This window comes from Podarcis melisellensis, assembly GCF_964234715.1.
Source record: "Podarcis melisellensis genome assembly, chromosome: 14".
Classification (NCBI taxonomy): domain Eukaryota; kingdom Metazoa; phylum Chordata; class Lepidosauria; order Squamata; family Lacertidae; genus Podarcis; species Podarcis melisellensis.
In genome coordinates, this window is record NC_138546.1 from 958,506 (window position 1) to 980,046 (window position 21,541).

Here is a 21,541-nt window from a genome sequence, read left to right on the forward strand (position 1 = left end):
AGGTTTCTTGGTAGGTAGAATCAGGAGCACAGAGAAAACCGGGAAATTTTTATATTATGAAAGCTATAGATTAGTTTCCGGCTGTGTGCCAGGTAAAAAGTAGTCTTGTGGCACCTTGAAGACTAACCCATTTTGTACCGGAGGCTGCTTATTGTTCTCATTCTGAGAAAGTGAACATCGATTTTTAGTCCTGGGGCACTTCAGGGTTTTGCTTTCACTGCCCTCCTCTTTATTAATGGGCTCTGTGGGCAACTGAACCGCCCATGGTTCACCTTCATGCTGTGCTGCCCTGACCAGCCTGACGCCAGGGATCCAAGAGGCTGCACCCAGCTCATGATTCTGCCAGAACGGCCCTTGGAGGCAGCTTCAGAGCCATCCATAAATGATTCGATTCGCATCTTCTGTTCTCTTTCAGCTGCTTCATGGGGCTTGAAGTATAGCCTGATTTAGTGCTTTCTGGCCACCTCCTCTGTCTTCTCCTTCCCCTCTGCCTCAGCACAGCAGAGCAACCAGAACCACATCCTCTGGGCAGGTAGAGCAAAGGGTTGAGGGTCAGTGGAGAGGGCCAGGATCAAGCGCTCTCTGGCTCCAAAGCCGAGACTTGTTTCTCACATTCGGTTGCCTCCTGATCTCTTCAGCATGGCTGAAAGAATGGACACAGGATGCAGGATTTTGCATTTCAAACATCGCTCAGGATTCACAGAACTGTAGAGTTGGAAGGGACCTTGAGGGTCAACTTACGCAACCCCTTGCAGTGGGACAGAGGCGATTATAAATCTAAGCACATAAACAAGGTACTCAGTCCCCATCCCCGTGGCAGACAGCATGCTTCACGAAACAGTATAGCAGATAGTAGATTTATTTAGACTTCATCCACACCATCTCCAAGGCTCAGGGTCAGTTGCGGAAGCAAACAAGAGAATAAGATTTCGTCTAGTTCCGTGAAATTTCCCCACTCTTCCTGTCTTAGCCTTGAGCCAAACCAAGGACAAGCGTGGAAAGATAAGATTTGGCAGCTCAGCTGAAAAGTTCCTTCGGCTTAGACTTCAGCAAGTCTTTGGCAGGCTATCGACTGCCCTTTGGGGGCACAGCAGTGGTAGCAATGCTGGTCTTGATTTCCCTGAAAACCCCCCACTATAGCCTGGCTTTGTGCTGGGGAATCTGAACCGACCTTTCCCCTTTCAGTCCACGCAGGAAGGCTTCCCGTAGCAAAGACTCAGAGCAGGGTTGGACGTAAACCAAATGGGATCCTAAGTGAGAGGCATCATAATAATCATCATTTTATTGTTTGCACCCCACCCATCTGACTAGGTGTCACCTTTGGACCAGCCACGTTCTGATGGTTCATCTTTTGAATGCTTCATATTTCATTGCCTCTGCAGCCCATTTCACAATGCTGATATATGATTTCCATGCGCGACTTCCCTCTCTCATATCGGACAGCAAGTTTGTAGGCACAGATTCAATCTTGCTGCACCCACAATTTGCTGACTAAGCTCTGGTGTTGTCATTTCTTTTGTGGATGATAGCAGTTTACTGCAGCACTGCCAGGTTGATTTGCCAGGTGTACAAATCAAAACCAACTCTTCTGTTCTCTTGGTGGTTGAGTGGATGGTTAAGGGGACCCACCGAGCCCCCTGCCTTTAAATCTGACTCCGAGGGCAGAGTCTGCTGCCCAGGTCACTTGTGAGCAGTATCCGCAGAGGGGTTGGTCGTCAGGAGGTAACTTCTTCTGTTGCACCAGTCAGCTGTGGAAACCGAAAGTTCAAGCCACGTGTGGGGCAGGAGGCAGAGGCCTCCTTGCACAACCTGCTTTCCCGCAACAGGGCCATAAAAGTGAGCTGCGGATAAACATGGAACTTTTATTGCAGCGTTTGAACAATGGTGTGTATGTGCGATCTTTCCCTCCGCCCCCTGGGTGGGGAGCAAAAGCAAATACGGGTTCATAGGTCTTTGTCTGCCAGTCATACCAGCTTTCTGGTCCCTGGAAAGATCCCCTTATATGGTGAAGTGTAGAAGTGGGCTTCTGGGGTGGCAACAAAGTTGGGAAAATGAAGGGTAGCAGGGCAGACACCCTAGAAGAACAAAAACCTCCTGCCTTGGAGGTTTTGAAGCAGACTTTGGATGGCCACCTGTCATGGATGTCTCAGTTGAGATTCCTGCATTGCGGTGGGGGGGAATAGATGACCCCAGGGGGTAAGTTTAAACTCTGCAGTTCTAGATGGTAGTTTTCACAGAGCATGCTGGAAAGATTGAGTCTTCCTCCACCCACATGTTTCCTTTCGGAGGTGGAGGGGGCTGAAGAGTTCATAGCTGGTCATCTGGTGAGTATGTCTCCGCCATGAGCTCAATGTTAGAAACTGAGATATGAAAGCTAGGAGCAAAATAGCACCTTAATCGTGGGCTATGGGAGCAACATTGGAATGTCTCTGTGCACTTTTTAATCACAAGAATACAAAGCTGAAAATGAATGAACTGCAGCTAAACTATTGTGTTCATTTTTCACATGGTCTAGTCCTCCCCCTGCCTGCCCCCCTAATATTCTGAAGAGGGTCTCTTCTCCAGTCTTTAAAGAGTGGGGAGGCAGAAAACGGTCCTCCTTCCACTCTGAAGTTTTGGTATGAAATCTTAGGTGCAGTACTGCGCCCAGAGCTCAGAAACTGCTTTTGCTAATGAAATTCCCTGTCGCAAAATGCGCCTGGAACAATGGGAGTGTCAAGCACTGCATGAGCTTGTGACTTTGTGGATCCTCCTGCCCATCTCAAAAATAAAAATGGTTTAAACAAAAAAATTCCTTCCAGTAGCACCTTAAAGACCAACTAAGTTAGTTCTTGGTATGAGCTTAACACGGCTACCTACCTGTAACTTAAAAATGGTTTGTGAACCACTGTATCCTTGCCAGCCTCTCCTGAGGCTTAAACACTTAAAACACACACAACATTTTCCAAGCACTTTTCATATACAGTTGTACCTTGGATCCTGAATGCTTTGGTTCTTGGACGTTTTGGCTCCCGAACGCCGCAAACCCGCAAGTGAGCGTTCCGATTTGCAAACATTCTTTGGAACCCGAACGTCCGACGGGGCTTCATGCAGCCCATCAGAAGCTGCACTTTTGTTTCTGAACATTTTGGAAGTTGAACAGACTTCCGGACTGGATTCCGTTCGACTTCCAAGGTACGACTGTATTAAAAGACAAGCCAGCTCATGGCTGCCGGCTCACAGTCAAATAGGCACAGCAGAGAAGGAAAAAGGAATGGGGAGGGAAGAGGAAGGCAAGCATTGGAGCAGCTGTTCTTGCACTGGCTGATGGATGGAGCCAGGACGCGGACTCCAGTGCTGTGATGGTTGTGTGTGTGTGTGCCGTGGCCCCTTGGCCTTCTGGTCAGTGGAAGAGACCACTTTAGCTCTGCTGGTTCAGTTCTGAGGTGTTCTCTGTGTGTTTTGGACCACACTTCCCATCAGGCCCTGTTGGGCTTCCTGAAATCTATCTGGGAGTTTACACAAGAGGGACATTGCTTCCTTCCCTGCAAGTCCCCAGCATCTGCTGGGTGCCAGTTTCCCAGAACTCTCCGCTGTGGCTCTTAGCCTTGCACAGTTGGCATAGCTGCAGGAGGTCTAGACTTTGGAGACTTTGCATGAGCCAACATTTGTGTCTGATTAGCGTTATTTACTTTGGCTCAGGGAGGCTCTGAGCTGCTGCAAGCTTGAGATGTCCTCTGGCGATAGTCGCAGAGCGCTCCCAGTATCAAGTGACTGGAATCGCAACTCGGACTTCCTGCCCTGTGTATGCTAATTTAGCAGTGTGAGGTCACAGCTATATTTATCTCGGCTATATAAGTCTAACCAAATAACCTGAAGTGCCTGAAGAGTCACAAACCGAGCCCCGGGTATATACCGAGCAAAACCAAGCAAGCTGCGACCTTTTGTGGCTTGTTGACTAAAATAATATTGTCGTAGTTCTCTGTGTCTGGGTGACATCCAGGTTAGGTTACTGCATTATATGCTGCTCTCTGAGCCTGCTTAGAAACTTGTAGCTTGTCCAGAATATGGCCCAGCAATTGTGATCCTATCGCACCGGTTGAATTGGCACCCGGGCTTTATTCCAAAGCAGTTAACCATGGTTTCCTGGTTTGGATAAAGCAGGGAACCGTAGTTTATGCAAAAACCTTGCAAAATGTGCCTTTGTTTGTGTAGCCAAAAGGCTCGTCTGCATCTCCACTGAGCCAAGAGATGATAATTGAAACTCGTCTGTTGTGTTGCATGTTACTGGCATAAACTGCTTGAAGATCACAGGTGTTTGGTGTGCTCACCAGTGTTGGGAGGGCACTATTCTCACAAGGGCTTGTGCCTGCATAGGGCTGGTGGCAGGAACAATGGTCAGCCTGGATAGCTCACCTGGTGAGAGCCTGGTGCTGATGACGCCAAGGTTGCAGGTTCGATCTCTGTATGGGACAGCTGCATATTCCTGCCTTGCAGGGGGTTGGACTAGGCACAGCGGTTCTCAACCTGTGGGTCCCCAGATGTTGTTGGACTACAACTCCCATCATCTCCAGCTCTGGCCTTGCTAGCTAGGGGTGATGGGAGTTGTAGTTCAGCAACAACTAGGGACCCACAGGTTGAGAAAGGCTGGATTAGAGGATCCTCAGGGTCCCTCCCAACTTCAATTCTATAATTCTAAGAATTGCCAACCTAGGGAGATGCCAAAGAGATCTCCTGGGTGCCCCAGGAGCAAAACTCAAATGCAGTTTTTCAAATATTTATCTGCTGCCTTTGGCAGTAAACCTTATAAAGGCAGCTTACTATAGAACACAGAATGCAGTGAAAAATACCTGTACATTTAAAACAAGGAGGAGGAGGCCAGCTACTAATAAAGCGAGCAGCTCACCCAAAATTACTGAAATATTATCAAAGCCGACCTCCAGAGCAGACTGCCAGGTGGGGAAAGCCTCCCAGGAGGGCGGCCTGCCTTGCCCTTCATGAGCCAATTTGGGTAGAAAGGTGGTGGCAACAACAAGGTGTGTTTGGGGTGGGGATTGCCAGTGGCTAAGCAAAAGCCAGCCGTTATGGGATGGCAGTCCCCCAACAAGATCAGCCCCAGGAACTCTTACTAGCTTGGTGAGATATTCCTTTTGTGTTAACTTACTTCACCCTAATCCTGACCGTGTCTGCTCAGAAGTTGAGTTCCGTGGGGTTTCCTGCCAGGTGAGTGGGATTAGGGTTGCAGTGCCCGTGGGGGCCCTGAGTTCTGGGACTGGATTATACCTGGTTTTCTTTCCCTGATATTTCTAGTACTCCCTTATCTGTTCAGCAGCTTGCCTTTCAAAGACAGATTTGCATAAGCAGCAGCACAGTCCCACCCCCATACTGAAATGAGTAGCTTCCATATAGATTTCTTTCCATGTGCTTCGACTGCCTTCCCTTTTCAGGGTTTGTGACAGTTCCAGAAAGCCTTGCCTTATTCTTGTGCAAGGAGAGCAGAGATACAGGACTTGAAGCAACGCAAATCTTGCCAGCAGCTTCACTTTTCACAGAGCAAGGCTGACGGCGGCGTGTGTGATTCCGTCACTCTAGCATTGCTGTTCCAGCCTCCTTTGTTCTTGGCCCAGGTGACATTTTCCTTTGCAGGCCGAATACATACATACCTTGAGATCTCACTGTGTTTTAAGTGACTAGCTGGCCCAATAAAAGCTCTTGTCTCTCTTCCAAATGCTGTGAGATTTGCAATAATCTCCCAGTATCCTTGGCTTGCTCTGAGCTGCGTTTTGCATAATCCCCATGGATTACCAGGAGGTGGGAGCCAGGCCGCTTCCTGATTCCTATCAACCCGCTACAGTTTCCCAAAGCACTTAGCAGTGCTAAGGAGGCCTGGCTGCCATGTTCCTTGGCTCAGCAGCTGTTGACAGCAGGTCTCCTCCTCTTTAGACTCTGAGCACCTTGATGGCTGTGGCAGCCTTGCTGCTGCGCCTGGCGGGCGCTGCTTCCAACCACTGGGCGGCACTGTCTGCTGCTGGATGAGCTCCTGCTTGGAACAGCTGCACTTTATTAAAAAGGAGGAGGCAGCTTTGCATTTTTGCAAGGAACTTTGAATGCAAATAGCTCCCCTCCGCCTTTAGAGAAAATTGGAAAATTAGGGAGAATGATGTGTGAGGGCTCCCTCTCCCTTCCTCCGACAGTGAGGGGCTCAAAATGCATTTTTTAAAGGAAGGCTTAGCTGGCATTCTACTTCTGCACCATAGCTGTGGAAGCCATATTAGATATCCAGCATGGAAGCAAGAAGTACGTTTACGGGGATGGGCTGGAAGCTGAACAGGGGAATGAGAAGAAGACGACGTTGTGTGCTTCCTGTAAAAATCTCAGAACAGAATCATGTTCAGTTTCATAAAACTGCGCGCACACAGTCCATGAGGCTGATCCATTGTGTTTTGGGGTGCTTGCGGTGGAAAAATCCATGTCATCCCTTTCCAGACACAGGTCAAACATGGGGTTCCCAAAGCAATTTAATCAGCCCTGCAACCCTACCAAGTCCTTATCTGTGTGGAGTTCTTCTTCTTCCTCCAAAAATTGAGGTTGGCTTCCCTCATGAGGGAAAGCATAATGTTTTCAAAAGTTGCAAAAGATTAGGGCATGCTGTGCTTGATGCCGTACAGCTGTTCCTATGCTTTGATGCCCCTCACAGCTCAGTGGAACTGACTGATAGAGTCCCCCACCTGGCCCAGCTCAGCAAATGTTTCATTGCTATCCTACCCTTTCCTGCAAAGAGCTCAGGGTTCTCCCCTCCCCATCCTCACAACAACCCTTTGAGGGAGAGAGCGACTAGCCTGGCTTGATAGCTGAGTGGAGATTTGAACCCTGGCTGCTCAGGTCCTGGCCCAGCCCTCTAACCGCTGCACCACGCTGAGCTCAGCCACCCAGGCTCTGGGGCATTGAGCCCTAGAGCAGCGAGCGCCAGCAGCCCCCGAAAGCCCACAGCATGGCTCTCGCAGGGCCCTCCGTCACAAATCCCGATACCGTCTTGTGGTGCTGAGTCCGGCCATTGTCTCTCTCCTGCAGCCGCCTGGGGAGGCCTGGTGGTTCAAGTTAGCGCGTTGGCTGGGAAACCAGCCTCTCGTTTCCATGTGGGTTTGCTCATTAAGGCTGCCTCCCCGCCTCCCCCCCCCCCCGCTCTGGAACAGCAAGCAGCCCTTTCCCATCGCCCACCAAACCGATGCAAACCTCTGGGTGGGCGGCCTTGATTCTGCACGAGGAGCCCACAGGTGGCAAGGAAGGGGCCCACTGGGCTGGCTGTGTGTGGTAGGATCCCCCACCCCAGTCCACAGACACACCAGGGATGGGGGGAGCCTTTTTGGCTCAGCAGGCCAGATCTTTCTCTTCCCCCACTGACCTGCCGTGGGGGCAAGGCAGACAGGGACTAAGCACCACCAGCTGCTGTTGGGGAGCTCGGCCATGCTTTCTGCAGGAATCGGATGCACGAGAAAGGGGGGCCTGGCTGTGGATTTGGGGAAACAGCCTGGTGGACCAAATGGGGAAGCCTAGACGGCCAAATTCACCTTATGGGCTGGAGGTTCTCCGTCCCTGCTGTACAGGCAAAACCTTTCCAAGGCACGGGGTGGCGGAGAAATACACGGGTGGAGCTTAAATGAAGATTGAGCGCCTTCATGCTTTCTCCAATTGTGGCTGATGCCCAGCATCTAAAGGGCTGCCCTGTGAACCGATTCTGTCTTCATATGTCCTTGCTGGTGCCCCTACCTTTGGAGGGAACGTGGGTCGTGACCAAGGATTGAGCCTTCTCGGTGGTGGCACCCTCTTTGTGCAATTATTTCCCTAGAGAGGCCCCTATGGCATTGAGTCTAGTGTCACCCTAGTACCCAGGGGAAGATTGGTGTGTTTATCCGTGTTTTCCATCCGTTTCATGCTGCCGGCCTCTGTACCCAGTGCCATTCCCCCTCCCCAGGTGTTCCTTTTGTGTTTTGTATATCTGTGCTGCCTGCAAAATGCCTGCAGCGCTGCTTATTTGTCTGGTACCTCTGGTGTCTTCCTGCTGCTTAATGTGGTGATCTCACTCTCCAGGAAACCTGCAGGAAATGCCAGGGCCTCTGGAAGGAGCATATGAACCTCACCTGTGAGCAGCTGGCCGAGAAGGATGACATAAAATACCGAACATCTATGTAAGTAACTTTGTGAAGGGGGGCAGGGGGAACCAGGAAGCCTTTTTTTCTAGTTTCTTATTTAAGCCAGCCGAGAAAGTACCTGCTACTGAGCCTCCTCCGCAAGAGGGCTTTTGTGCTTCAGGATATATCCTAGAATCATAGAATGGTGGAGTTGGAAGGGATCCCCAAGGGTCATCTAGTCCAGCCCCCTGCGATGCAGGAATCTCAGCTAAAGCATCCAGGACAGATGGCCATCCAAGCTCTGCTTAAAAACCTCCAAGGAAGGAGAGGCCACAACTTCCTGGGGGAGACTGTTCCACTGTGGAGCAGCTCTTACTGTCAAAATGTTCTTCGTGATATTGAGCTGAAATCTCCTCTCTTGTAACTTGAAGCCATGCGTTCGAGTCCTGCACTCCAGAGCAGGAGAAAACAAGCTTGCTCCATCTTCCATGTGACAGCCCTTGAGATATTTGAAGATGGCTCTCACATCTCCTCTTTTCCAGGCTAAACCTGCCCAGCTCCCTCGAGGTATCTGCTTTTATGCGCTCTGGGTGCAGGACAGCCAAGGGAGAGCTGCTTTGCATATATAGTTTTAATATGGTTTCTTATCCTTGAGCAGCTGAAATTCTACTCTTGTTGCAGACAATAAAAGGTCCCGTTTGAGTCTTGGGAAGGGGAAGCGCAGCTGGAGTTCAGGCCCAGCTTCCTGCTCTGCTTGGCGCTTCCTGCTGGGAGGATGAGAGGGAGCAGGCTCTGCCCTAAGGGCAAGCACAGTTCCCAAAGAGGAACTTGAAATGGGGAAACTGGGAAATAAAAGAGGCGATGGAAATACAGTGTTACACCCTGCATCATCTAGCACAGCGCATTACGGTTGCAACAACAGGCAGGAAAATCATTAAGAGAGCTGCCCAAGACCCTCAGTGATTTTCAAGTGGTCTGGGGATGTGGGAGTTTGGAGCCACCAAACTAAGACACGGGTGTGAGAGGCTCTTGGCAGAGATCTAGGAATAGCAGGATGGGTTTCACCTCTTTCAGTCACAGAGCCAAGGTCCAAAGGCACATGATGCAGACATAGAATCATCTTCCTGAAGTGAAGGTCAGTCTGGTCAGTGCCTGGACAGGACTGCAAAGCCTCCCTGTGCTGTCTTGAGTCGTCGTCGTCTTCTTTGGCGATCCCTCGTAGCCGAGTAAGATTGTCTTCCATAAACACGGTTTTAACAATGAGTCCGTAAGTGACTGTGGAGGCCAATTCTGGATCCACACGTCCTTCCACAGTGGGGACATTGCTTTCTGGGCAGGGATTGATCACGGTGTGGATTTGCCAGGCATGCCTTCCTCTTAGCACGTTTCTCCCTTGCATTCTGAGTTCGAGTGTCTTCAAGGCCCAGGACACCTTTGGGAAAGGCTGTTCTCCAATTGGAGCGCCCGCAGGCCAGTGTTTCCCAGTTGTTGGTGTTTATACTACATTTTTAAAGATTTGCCTTGAGGGAGTCTTTAAACCTCTTTTGTTGACCACCAGCATTACGCTTTCCATTTTGTAAGTTCAGAATAGAGCAGTTGCTGTCTTGAGCACCATATTGAGAGAGGCGCCGAGGTATAAAATGTAATATTTGTCTGGTGGGAGGGAAAAGTCTGCAGTTGAAACCGTGCGATGTAAACTAAGGATCTTCAGAAAGCATCCTTGGATACTGGGCTGTGTTGTGGGAAGGAAAACAAAATGTAGGTGCTCTGTTATATAACTTGTAAACATCAGCAGAAGCACAGAGTGATTAAAATGTTGGTGCAATGCTTTAACTTGCGTGGGGAAAGCTTAAAACTATTGTCAGGCCCTAAACATCTCCTGTTTGCAGAACAGAATAGTTAGCAATCCTTTTGCAGCATCTCTGTAACCAAAGCAACAGGCTCTGATTTATAAAAGGCCTCAAGCAACAGTGCAGAGTTTGCATTTCCTGCTTCTTTCATTGCCTCAGCCATATATTTTCTGCTTGTCAGAGGTGAGGGTCTGTGTGTGCTTTGACTCCTGGGTTAAATTATTTCTGCATTAACGTTTAGCTCCCCCACCTCTTTGACGCTCTGGGAAACCAGATTTAAGCCTGCAGAATGCCAGCCGGCAATGAACCTCCTTTCACTTAATTTGTCTCCAACTCATCATAAGGTAATTCTAAATAGACAGCCACAAAGACCTCCTTGGAAACAGCATGGGAGGGGTGGGCTTCATACCCCCCCCTTCCTGGGAAAGAGCCTGTTCGAGATGGCAGGGTTGCTATTGACATGGTTGCTAAATAATTGGGGGGGGGGGTTCATCTATGTGGAGACTCTGAAGGCAAGAGTGTGACACCCAGGCCCATAGATCTCTCATCAGCCAAAGAACAAGAGCACTCACTAACACACATCTAAACAAATACATGAATAATTATATTATTGTGATTTGATAATACTTTGGGCTGTCACCATTTGAAGAAATGTTAGCTGATGAAGTCTGGATCAATGAACGATGCAATTCTCTACATGCCTGCTCAGAATTCATTGGGATTTAGTTTGCATATGACCAAACATCATAGCTTTGAAGGGAGCGACGTTTTCTTCTTAGAGGAGTGTGTGTGTGTGTGTGTGTGTGTGTGTGTGTGTATCTCAGCAGCCACCTGCATGACAGTGACGGGAAACACCTCATCTGAAATGACACCTGCCACCTTCTGTAAGAAAATCCTTATTTAAAAATCATGTGCAGTGGATGAAGTGTTCTCCAGCCCACCAAACACAAAAGCTGGTGCCATAATTCATTAAGGATATTGGCAGGCTGGACGGTGTGCAGAGGAGGGTGTCCAAGGTGATCCAGGGTCTGGAAAGCGAGCCTTATGAGGAGCGGTTGAAGGAGCCTGGGAAAGAGGAGGTTGAGAGGGGATACACTAGCCATCTTCAAATATCTAAGGGGCTGCCACATTCTTTTCACCTGGTTTTTGTTTAACCCTTTCCCAATTGCCTCATTGCAGAGAAGAGAAGATGACAGCAGCCCGAATCAGAAAGTGCCACAAGTGCGCCACCGGCCTGATCAAATCCGAAGGCTGCAACCGCATGTCGTGCCGCTGTGGCGCCCAGATGTGCTACCTCTGCCGAGCCGCCATTAATGGGTACGACCACTTCTGCCAACACCCCCGATCCCCAGGGGCCCCTTGTCAAGACTGCGCCAAGTGTTCCCTCTGGACAGACCCCACGGTAAGTGACTCCAATAGACACCAGTGGCTCCGCTTCCCCGACTGCTCTCCTGCGCAGATCTGGGAGCGGAACATTCTGGGAGCAGCTTGCGGTACAATCACAAGTGACCTCTGGCCCTGTCCTTTGGATGTGCCGTGCCTTTGCCTCCATGGCGGAGCTTCCTGTGGCAATATGTGCATAAAAGTCAAGAGTGGCAGCTTGGTTATATTATCCAGCTTATAGCTTAATAACCAGTGAACACTTAAATGCACTTGCATGCTGCCAGCTCTCAGTACTGGAAGGAGAGGCCCTTTTAACACCTTCCTTTTCCTGCTGCAGTGATGTGTTGGAACCAAAGTAGCCTCTGAGAACAAGCAGAGTCCACCTCAGCATCCCAGCATCGCCCATTCATTGACTAAGGTGGCGAGTTTTCTAACTCTTCATAGAGCTCTTTAGTTTTTCTGCCATAGAACCTCAATGGCCGATTAAGGATTCTGGAGAGAGTTGTCTGGGCTACACTGTTTGCAGAGAGCGCTGTCTCACACCTGCTGAAACTCCCAGTCCTGAATACAGTGTTATCCATCTGCTTGGTATCAGGGCGGTTCACAAAAAATATAATAATATATAAAATAAAAACAATAATCCAATAGTGCCCCCCACAAAAGAGCCACATTTTAAAAGGGCATAGGATGTAAATTGGATCAACCAGACTCCTGGATAAAAAGGAACGTTTTTGCCTGGCGCCTAAAGGTGTGTAATGAAGGCGCCAGGCAAACTTCCCTAGGGAGAGCATTCCACAGACGGGGAGCCACTGCAGAGAAGGCCCCGTTCTCGTGTTGCCACCCTCTGGACCTCTCTTCCACAAGCACCTTCCTTATTCCTTGTTTCTCTCACAGTGGCACAATGTCCAAGGCACAGCAGGAAGGCTTCCATTGCCCTGCACAAGAGTCCACAGAGCTACGTACTAATGCGTTTCCACACGCCACTTAAGCCAGCTCCTTCCCCAAAGTGGCTTGCCTTGCCTTCCATAGGTTGCAGTCCATCTCCCTGCTAGTTCTCAGCCATGAGCAGGCTGCCTGGGCCTCCGTGTAGGAGCTCTCCCTTCTCCGGGGGGGCGTCATCCCCCCCCCTTCCCACCCGCCCTGCTTGCTGACTCCATTCCAGCCCTGTATTCTCTCCCTCCTCCTGCCTTGCCTCTTGTTACTCAAGCACTCCCTGACTAAGCTGGGAATGATTTGAAAGGAGCTCTTCTCCCTCCCTTCCCCCTCCTGGAAGTGTCTGCCTCATGAAATCATTTCAGAGCTTATTGGGAACGGCTGTGCCTGCACATGCATGAAAAAGGAAGCCCTTTTATTAATATTTCTTCAAAAATGAGGGGGGGGGAGAGAATGCATTGCAAATGGAGAAACCAGCTCCCAGTAACTCTTTTTAAAATGCCAAAAAAATATTTCTCCACCCTGAAATAATTAGCCAGTCTCTCCCTCCTCCCTCCCATCTTTTGGTGATGTTGCTGCACTGGACAAAAATCCCCTATAGAAATATTCTGTGATTGCATTTTTTATTTTATTTTTTGAACTCTGTGCTGGTTGATAATGTCTCCTTCCTGTCTGGCCCTTTTCCCCTTTCCCAACACTCCACGTTTTCTTTCGCTTAGCTGTGCTCTGCCTGTGTGTAGAGGCGCACGCCTGGAACTACTGAAGCAGGGAAACAAAAATAGATGCGTTTTGTTTCCCTTCCACTCCAGCGGAAAGGAGTGCAGTGATCCAGCAGCCTGCACCCAATTTCCTGCAAGGGGGGAAGCACATCCCATGCCCCACCCTCTGGGGTGAGCTTTGCAAGGGGGGGGGGGTGTTGTAGCATCCCAGTTCCAGATGCAGCTCTGAGAAGAGGCCAGCCCTCATGACACCACCAAGACACCAACCACGTCCCTCATTCCAGTAGCTTCCGCTGCCGAGTTGGTTAAAAGGAGATAATCAATAGAATGGTGGTAATGCATTTCGGTGAACAGATTATTTAACCGATTTAAAGGGATCTTTAAGTAGCATAAAGCCACTGAAGCGGTGGAGAAGGTAAAAGCAGAATAAAGCACAAGTTCTAAAACCAATAAAATGGTTCCCGTCAGCTCTAAAAACAATGCAACCATATTTACAAGTTCTAAAAACGATAAAACGTTTCCATCAGCTGTGCAGTTGTTCCGTAAATGGCGGGAGGGGAGGCTGACTCGGCATTCAGGATTCCTTCCATTTTCATTGTGGGCAACACTTAATGGCATCTCAGCAGACAGACAGTTGCTAAATGAAATTCCTGTTGCTTAGGAGCAGGGCTAATATATAGCTAGCAACACCAGGCTAAACTACAGAACATTAGCAAACACATGCAGATTTGCTTGATTTCCGTGATTTATGCAAGGTGCAGAGTCCCTCCTTTTCTCTCCGCAAGGGCTGGATTGGGTTGAACTCTGTGCAGAATGTTAATCGTTGGTGCAGCTTCTCTGCATGGTCCCCGTTGCAGTGCAGAAAGAACAGGAAGACCCAAAGAACAGAGGGAGGAAATGAAGATACAGTTAGGCCCCAAACTGTAATGCATTTGTGTGTGTGATAGCAGAAGATAGAACACGGGTTGAAAATCTCTTTCAGTCTATTGGCCTTTTCCAATCCCGCCCACTGAATTCAGCGTTAGAATCCTAGAATCATAGAGTTGGAAGAGACCACAAGGGCCATGGAGTCCAACCCCCTGCCAAGCAGGAAACGCCATCAGAACACTCCTGACATATGGTTGTCAAGCCTCTGCTTAAAGACCTCCAAAGAAGGAGACTCCACCACACTCCTAGGCAGCAAATTCCACTGTCAAACAGCTCTTACTGTCAGGAAGTTCTTCCTAATGTTTAGGTGGAATCTTCTTTCTTGTAGTTTGAATCCATTGCTCCGTGTCCGCTTCTCTGGAGCAGCAGGAAACAACCTTTTTGCGTTCTTGGGGAAAGCAATTGCAGCCCCCACCCCCTGGAAATTTACTCACAACCTTCATGTGCATAACTGGCTGGTAGAAGTTATGTCACCTATTTTTGCTGGCAGAGTGTTAGCTGTAAGCACAACCTGTTTTTTATGCCGTAAATTATACAAAATGTCCAAACAGTGTGCAATAAATATACACTTAACAAGGGTGAGAATGGAATATTTTGCTCCGATTCCCAGGGCAAAGCAGAATAAACACCACTTGAGTATGGTAAACATGAGCTTTTGCTAGCCATGTTCTTTGAATACAATACAGTACTATTTTCATATTTTTGAGTCTTGTTTATGCACTGCTATCTTGGGACCCAATTATATTTTGGCATGCTCAGGCAGAGGCAATTTACAGGGGGAAGAAAACTTGTGTGAATTCTTAAGTTACAGTTTCTGGGCTGGGATAAAGCTCTGCAGGAATGCTGCTGTCCTTCATTCTGCACCCTCAGCAGGCAGAAACATTGGCACTTTCACTGTGCCCCCTATATATATGTGTGTCAGGCGTTAATACCACCATGTGTGCAGCTGCTTTGCTCCTTTGTCCCCTCCCAGGCTTCCCCCAATTTCTCTTTAAAGTATGCAAATCCATATTGTACATTAATCACGTGCCAAAAGAACGGATAGCTGAGCAGGAAAGTGTGCAATGTGAAGTGAAAATATGCACTGAAAAGTGGCACATTTCAGCAGCATTTGGGCAGAGGCGTAGCAGTTTGCAGAATTAAGAAATGATGTGGGGAGGTGCAGACTTGGCCTCCGTGCTGCTGGTCAAGCACGGTGGTCCTACGGGACCACCTCTCCTGGTATGCCCCACGGAGGACCTTAAGGTCCACAAATGACAACATTTTGGAGGTCAAAAGTCGCAAGGTGGTTAGATTGGTCTCAACTAGGGCCAGGGCCTTTTCAGTACTGGCCCCGACTTGGTGGAACACTTTGTCACAAGAGACCAGGGCCCTGCGGGACTTGACATCTTTCCGCAGGACCTGCAAGAGATAACTTTTCCGCCTGGCCTTTGCTTTGGACTCAGTCTGACCCTCATGTTTCCCTCCCCTTATGGTTTTGATCTATGGGCTATTTTTAAAATGAGGCTGCATTTTAAATTGCATTTTAACCTGTATTTTAAATTGGGTTCCCCCCCCCTATTATGTTTTTACTGTAATTTTACTGGTGTTAGCCTCCCTCTGGCCAGGGAGGGCAGGGTATAAATAATAATAATAATAAAAATAAAAATAATAATAATAATAATAATAATAATAATAATAATAATAATAATAATAAGCAAATCCACAAGCTTCCAGGAAAACCATACAGTGTGGCTGCAGCTGGGGATTCTCCCCATGGTGGCTTCAGTGGGGAGCTGACAGAGTCCGTCCCCCCCGCCCACTCTGAGCCTGCAGCTGGCTCCCAGTCACACCTGCGCAATCCCAGGTGACATGCTCTGCGCTGCTCCAGCAGAACCTGACAAGATGCAGGCCTCCTACCTGTCACCACTGCATCACACCCTTTCTCTAAGGAATTCAGAATGGCAGGTCAGGGGCAGGAGGGAGCCACACGGTTTATCCTCACAAAAATCTTTCTAGGGCTTGTAGTCAGTCAGTCAGATCCAGCAGGGCTTATCCTACTCTCTGATTTGGGGGGAAGGGGAATTTGAGGAAAGCAGCTGCCTGGCTCGGCACTCTCTCTCTCTCTCTCTCTCTCTCTCTCTCTCTCTCTCTCTCTCTCTCTCTGTGTGTGTGTGTGTGTGTGTGTGTGTATGAGAGAGAAATGTCCTGTGTTGTCGTTCTTCCAATGGCACTGATGGGATTAATTCCAGAGTAGCACCAACATTAGTCTGTTGAAGCAGCAACAACAAAAATAATGTAGTTTTCTGTGGCACCTCTGCCGTAACAGCACAGCCAAAGGCTTTGAAGAAGGAAGAGCTGTGGGCTGTGATATTTCACAAGCACAGTCATTGGCGATTTTGCTGCCCTCTTGTTCTCAGCTTTTGCTGTGTTCGCTTGTAGTGGGAGAAAAAATCTCTGTCCTTTAAATACCAAACTTGATTATGGTTCTCAGCTGGGATTAGTGCCTCAGGGGCACCTTCTCACATCCAGGATCAGGCCACGTGGCCCAAAGCGGGAAGTTCGCCACCTACCCACTTGTAAAGCAGATGCGCGATATGACTGGGTCAGAGTTGTGACTGCAAAGGCTTTACTGGAGTGGCCGTCTGCTAACGATGATCCGTAGGGTCTCTGTTTTGGAAAGCCTTTTGGAGGCAGCCTGCTGACTCAGGAAAGAAATTGGAGTGAGGGACCAGCCTTGCTGGAAAGAAGACTTCTCCTCGCTGGTGGGATGCTGAGCTCCTCCCGCCAGAAAGCAGAACGGGGAAACTTGGCCGAGTATCGAGATGTGCTGGGCTTCACCAGATTCAAATCTGGAAGCTGGCAAGCCTCCTGAACCCATCCATGTGTTATGCAAAGACAGCACATTTTGCAGGAGTGTCCCAGGGCGCTCTCCAAATCCAGAGCATTTTCCACATTGGATGGGGGGTGGGGGGGGTGGAATACAGGAAGAGATTAAAAGGGGGAAATGAAAACAAGCTGTGCTGAAGTTCTTTGCATCTCGCAAGACAGCCAGACTCTCCCTCCAACTAGTTCTGCAGTCTACATCTCTCTCTCTCACTTTCTGTCCCCCTGATCCTATGCCCTGCATAAATTTTTAAGATGTAACTTTAGGCATGCTTCCAAAATTGAGGTTTTTTGAGAACTTTGGAATGTGGGGACATGCAGAGGGGTGAGGTAGAGGAATGGAGAGAAAGGAAAATGGAGTAAGGATGGCCCTGTTTTGGAGAGAGCGTGCGGTCTAGGCTGGCAAGCAGTGTTGGCGATTGTGGCCGGCCCTGTCGTTGGACAGAGTGAGGGTGGGGACTCTTTGTTTCCTGCCTGCCTTGGTTAATCCCCTTCTCCCAGCATATGTCGTAGGCGTTGCGGATGAGCAAGCAGGCAGAGAAATTTTGTGTGGCAGGAGCAGGAGCAGCAAACAACATCACAGTGAATCGTTGTCACTTGTCTTCACTTCCCCCACTGCCCTGCTCACAGTTGTGAAGAATATTCCTCCGTTATGAATGTTCCATGTGGCCATTAAAAAAAAGAGGTTGGAAGAGGCCAGTATAGATGTGGAATGTCCCTAGATCAAGTGACTTTTCTTCTTTTAATTTCTTAACCTAGCGCAAGGTTGTCATCTGAACTAGCCAGATGTTGTAACTGAGAATCCATCAGTCAGTCCATCATTTGAAAAACGAGGCTTTCAAGCCATCTTGCCCCCAAATGGCAGCCAGACATTCCATTTTGGCGACCGCAATCTTGAATTCAGGAGCCATTTGGCGCCTAGTTTATAGACCTGAGTTTCTAGCTCTGCTCCTATTGAGCCTCTTAATCTGATTATTCAAGGCCTGCCTCCTCCTCCATGGCAGGCAGCCTCTCCCAGGCAGCCCGGCTGTGGGGCTCTCTGGAGCTGCCCCCTGAACATTGCACGCTCGGATGCCATTTAAAGGATTAGCATCGCTCCAGCTGCTCCTTGGCAGGGCTGGGGGGAGGCGCCGCTTGTTGCCATCTGCTTCGTCAGTCTTGCAAGCTTTGCGGCAGGATCAGTGTTCTGCCTGTAAGCGGCTTAGTCACGCTCCACGGTGTGGGTGAGGATTCGTGCAAGCGCACAGCAAGTTGTCAGCAGTGTGGCCGTGCACCTGCTGCTTGCCCCCCCCCCATTTCAAATGCAGTGCAAGATGTTGCTGAAGATATTCGGCTGCACAGCCGGCCGTCTGCACCCGCAGCGCTGGAGAGGCGTCCGCCCGAACCTCTTTTTCGTGGCAGCCGGGGCTTAGAGCGACCCGGCTGGCTGAAAGGGTGCTCAGTTTCCACAGGAAGTGGTTATTCGCTGCGTACCAAATTCAGAGTCCTGCAAACCTCCTCCTCCATCTCCTTTTCTTCGAATAAGGCCCTGGCCCTCAGGCCTCAAAGTGTCCGGGGTGATCTCGAGAACCAGGTGCGGTCGCCGAGCAAGATTTCTAATAATAGCCAGCGAAAATACATAAACAGCAACACACTTTTGCAGAATAAATGTGTGCAAAATTGGCAGAAGTCTCTTGGGTTTGCATATTTCTGCACAATTTGCAGAATTGTGCAGATTTTCTCACTGCTGATTTCGGCACAGAAATTCGATTTTCCTTCTTCTTTTCCTTCTTTTGGGTGTTGAGAGAAAACAGCTACGCTGATGCTTTTGTTTGTTTCTGTCCTTTCTAGGAGGATGACGAGAAGATAATCCAGGAGATTCAGAAGGAAGCTGAAGAGGAGCAAAAGAGGAAAAACGGAGGTGGGTGGTGCCTCCCCCTCCCCCCTTAACAGGCAGAGCTCGATGGGGGTCCCTGGAGAATGGAGCAGCCCCAATTCCAAAAAGCACTTTCTGCCAATGCCCCATGATTTACCCACACAAGACACACTTGGCTGGCTGGTTGTTTGTCTGCCTATTGGTTGATCTTGCAAACTTTAAATGAAAATGAGCTGGTAGAGTTTGCACAATTCAGCATCCTAGGGGTATTCTGTAGCCTCAAGGGGTCTGTAGTCATCATCATCATCATCATCATCATCATCATCATCATCATCTTCATCATCATCATCTTTATCATCACTTATTTAACTTCTATACTGCCCTTCATCTGAGGATCGCAGAGCAGTTTAGAGTATAGAAACACACGAATACATAACATAATAACCCTGGGATAACCTCAGCTGCACTGCCTGAGTTTTGGCAGGCAGGTTTCAGCCAGGCCTGTGTACGGGGCATGCAGGTCTTCTGCAGAAAAAGCAGAGTATTACAACCACCGTGGGGTTTTAGCCGAAGGTTACATTTGGAGAAAAGGAGTGTGAAGGGGGAATTCCAAAGGCAAGTTTACAGTGGTACCTTGGTTTACAACCATAATCCGTTCTGGAGGTCTGTTTGTAAACCAAAACAGGTTGCAACCCAAGGCGTGCTTTTGCCAATGGGGCCTCCAGATTTTTTTTGTTTGTAATCCAAAAAAAAGGGTTGTAATCCAAAAAAGGTTGCAAACCGGGACATGCACTTCTGGGTTTGACATGCTTGTAATCCAAAACATATGCAAACCAAGACGTATACAAACCAAGGTACCACTGTAATAAGTTTGAGTATGTTTGCTGTTCACCGAAATTACTTTTTTTTAATTATATATGTGACATAGGGGGAAACTGGTTTGTTGTTTTTTAAAAAAAGTTGGCTCATTGCATGAGTTGATGGACTAAAATCCATCATGCACAAAAGCCATAGACCTAAAGCAGGAAGCATGGGGGTTGCCTGCATCTCTTATAGCAGCGGTATTAGAAAATGGAGAATATCTCGTGTAGTGTTTTTTTTAAGTTCTGTAGGATTTATACAGTTTTAAATCTGCTGCTCGGTTAATCATTGCACTTTTTAGATAACTCAGAAAGATTTTTCCAAACAGATTTCAATCCAAGCCTGCCTGGTTCTCCTCTAGCTGCTGCCGGACCCCTCGATTCTTCTGACCGCCTTTGGCCCAGGGGTCCATAAACATCTGGGGGAGTCAGGCTGGCCCTTCCCTGCCCCCATCGCTTTAAAGGTTGAAGCTGAACTGCTGATTCTGCTGTTTACCTGCCCTCCACATTGTTGTCTTTCTTTCCTCCTCTAGAAAACAGTTTCAAGCGGATTGGGCCCCCGGCAGAGAAGCCTGCAGAGAAAATCCCGCGAATCGAAGCCATCCCCAGGCCGGTTCCGCAGAACCTTCACCACCAAATGCCCCCTTACCCGTTTGTGCACCCCGCCTACCCGCTGAACATGCCCCCCGTCCGCCCGCTCTACAACAACATTGGCCACATCAACATGGGGCCCATCCCTGCCCCTTATGTGCCCCCCCTGCCCAACATGCGGGTGAACTACGACTTCCCCCAGGTGAACCTGCCGCTGGAGCACAACCTCCCAATGCACTTTGGCCCACAGCCGCGGCACCGGTTCTGACCCAGCTCAGGGCGGCGCCAGGACTTTGGGAAGTCTCTGCAGGGAAAGTCCACACACTGGCTGACGCAGCCCGCCCCTTCCTCTCTTCTCCACTTTCCCAGTAAACTGCAAGCGCTGAACACGCTCCTGGGCGACCCTCCGCTCTTCTCGTCCCCCAAGGCAAGATCAGCACCTTTGCTGCCCAGTCTCTGTTGCGGGAAGCGGAAGGGACGGGAGGCTCGCCCTGGCACCCTTTTGCTTCCGCCGCTCGTCTAGGAAGAAGTTCTCCGCTCAGTGAGGTAGGCAGGGGGTGCAGGGTGCTTGTCTGGCAAGAGGCAGCGACGACTCGGACCCACGTGCCAAAACCACAGTTCTCTTGCCTGTCCGAACAGTGCCAAGAGTGGGAAAGAATCAGGTAGGAGGTTCAGCTCTGGCCAGCGACAGATTTTGAGCGGTGTGGTTGACGGGCAAATTAAACCATTGATGGGAAACCACCGAGGCAAGCAGACGTTGGCAGAGGCCGTTGCAAACACCAGATTGGCAGCTTCTGTGGCCCTCAGGTCAGGAAGAAACCCCAGGAGAGCTCCTCCCACCACAACCATCTTGTGCCTTTGGCACAGGAGTCAGGCGGCGGGGTGCAGCCAACTAAGTCCTACTCAAGAGTAGACCCATTGAAACCAGTGAGCCTAAGTTGGCCGTGTCCATGAAGTTCAATGGCTCCACTTTGAGCAGGACTCGCATTGGCTGCAACCCAGCCTTCCCAGACTCGGTGTGTTGGTGGGTCTGGCTTTTCAAAGAGATATCAGAGGCCTCTGATTCTTCCGAGGTGCCAAACTGAAGACTTGCTGTCACTCAGCGCAGCTCAGTGTAACGTGAGACCACATCTGTTTAAAATAAATGCAGCTTCCGTGGCTGGAACAGTTCTCAAGTGTGTGAGCCAAACCTCTGGTGCTGGGCCCCTGACTTAGCAGTGCTATGGCTTTGGTGTGCGTTGCCCCTGCGACTGGTTCCTGCTGGGCTTTGCATTGCACATGGAAAGCCTTGTGGGTTGAATCCTGGTACAGCTGCAGGGAGGGCGGTGTGGGTGGTGACGTGTCTGGAATCCTTGGAAGGAACCGGGTGAGCGTCGGCTGGCTTCACAGGCGAGCTTCTGCCTCCTCTGGTGTTGTGGTCGGTGTTCGGGGTCTTCAGCATGTTGGGAGT

General features: G+C 49.4%; 1 protein-coding gene across 1 annotated transcript in view; it reads left to right on the forward strand.

The window, feature by feature from the left end:
• Positions 1–21,261, forward strand: part of RNF216 (ring finger protein 216) — a 72,354-nt gene extending 51,093 nt beyond the window's left edge. Inside the window, exons 14-17 of the mRNA XM_081889121.1 lie at positions 8,068–8,165; positions 11,138–11,360; positions 18,616–18,685; positions 20,034–21,261. Coding sequence (XP_081745247.1) covers positions 8,068–8,165; positions 11,138–11,360; positions 18,616–18,685; positions 20,034–20,359 — 717 coding nt within the window. The 3' untranslated portion in view covers positions 20,360–21,261. The remainder of the gene's footprint in view (positions 1–8,067; positions 8,166–11,137; positions 11,361–18,615; positions 18,686–20,033) is intronic.
• Positions 21,262–21,541: the final 280 nt, after the last annotated feature.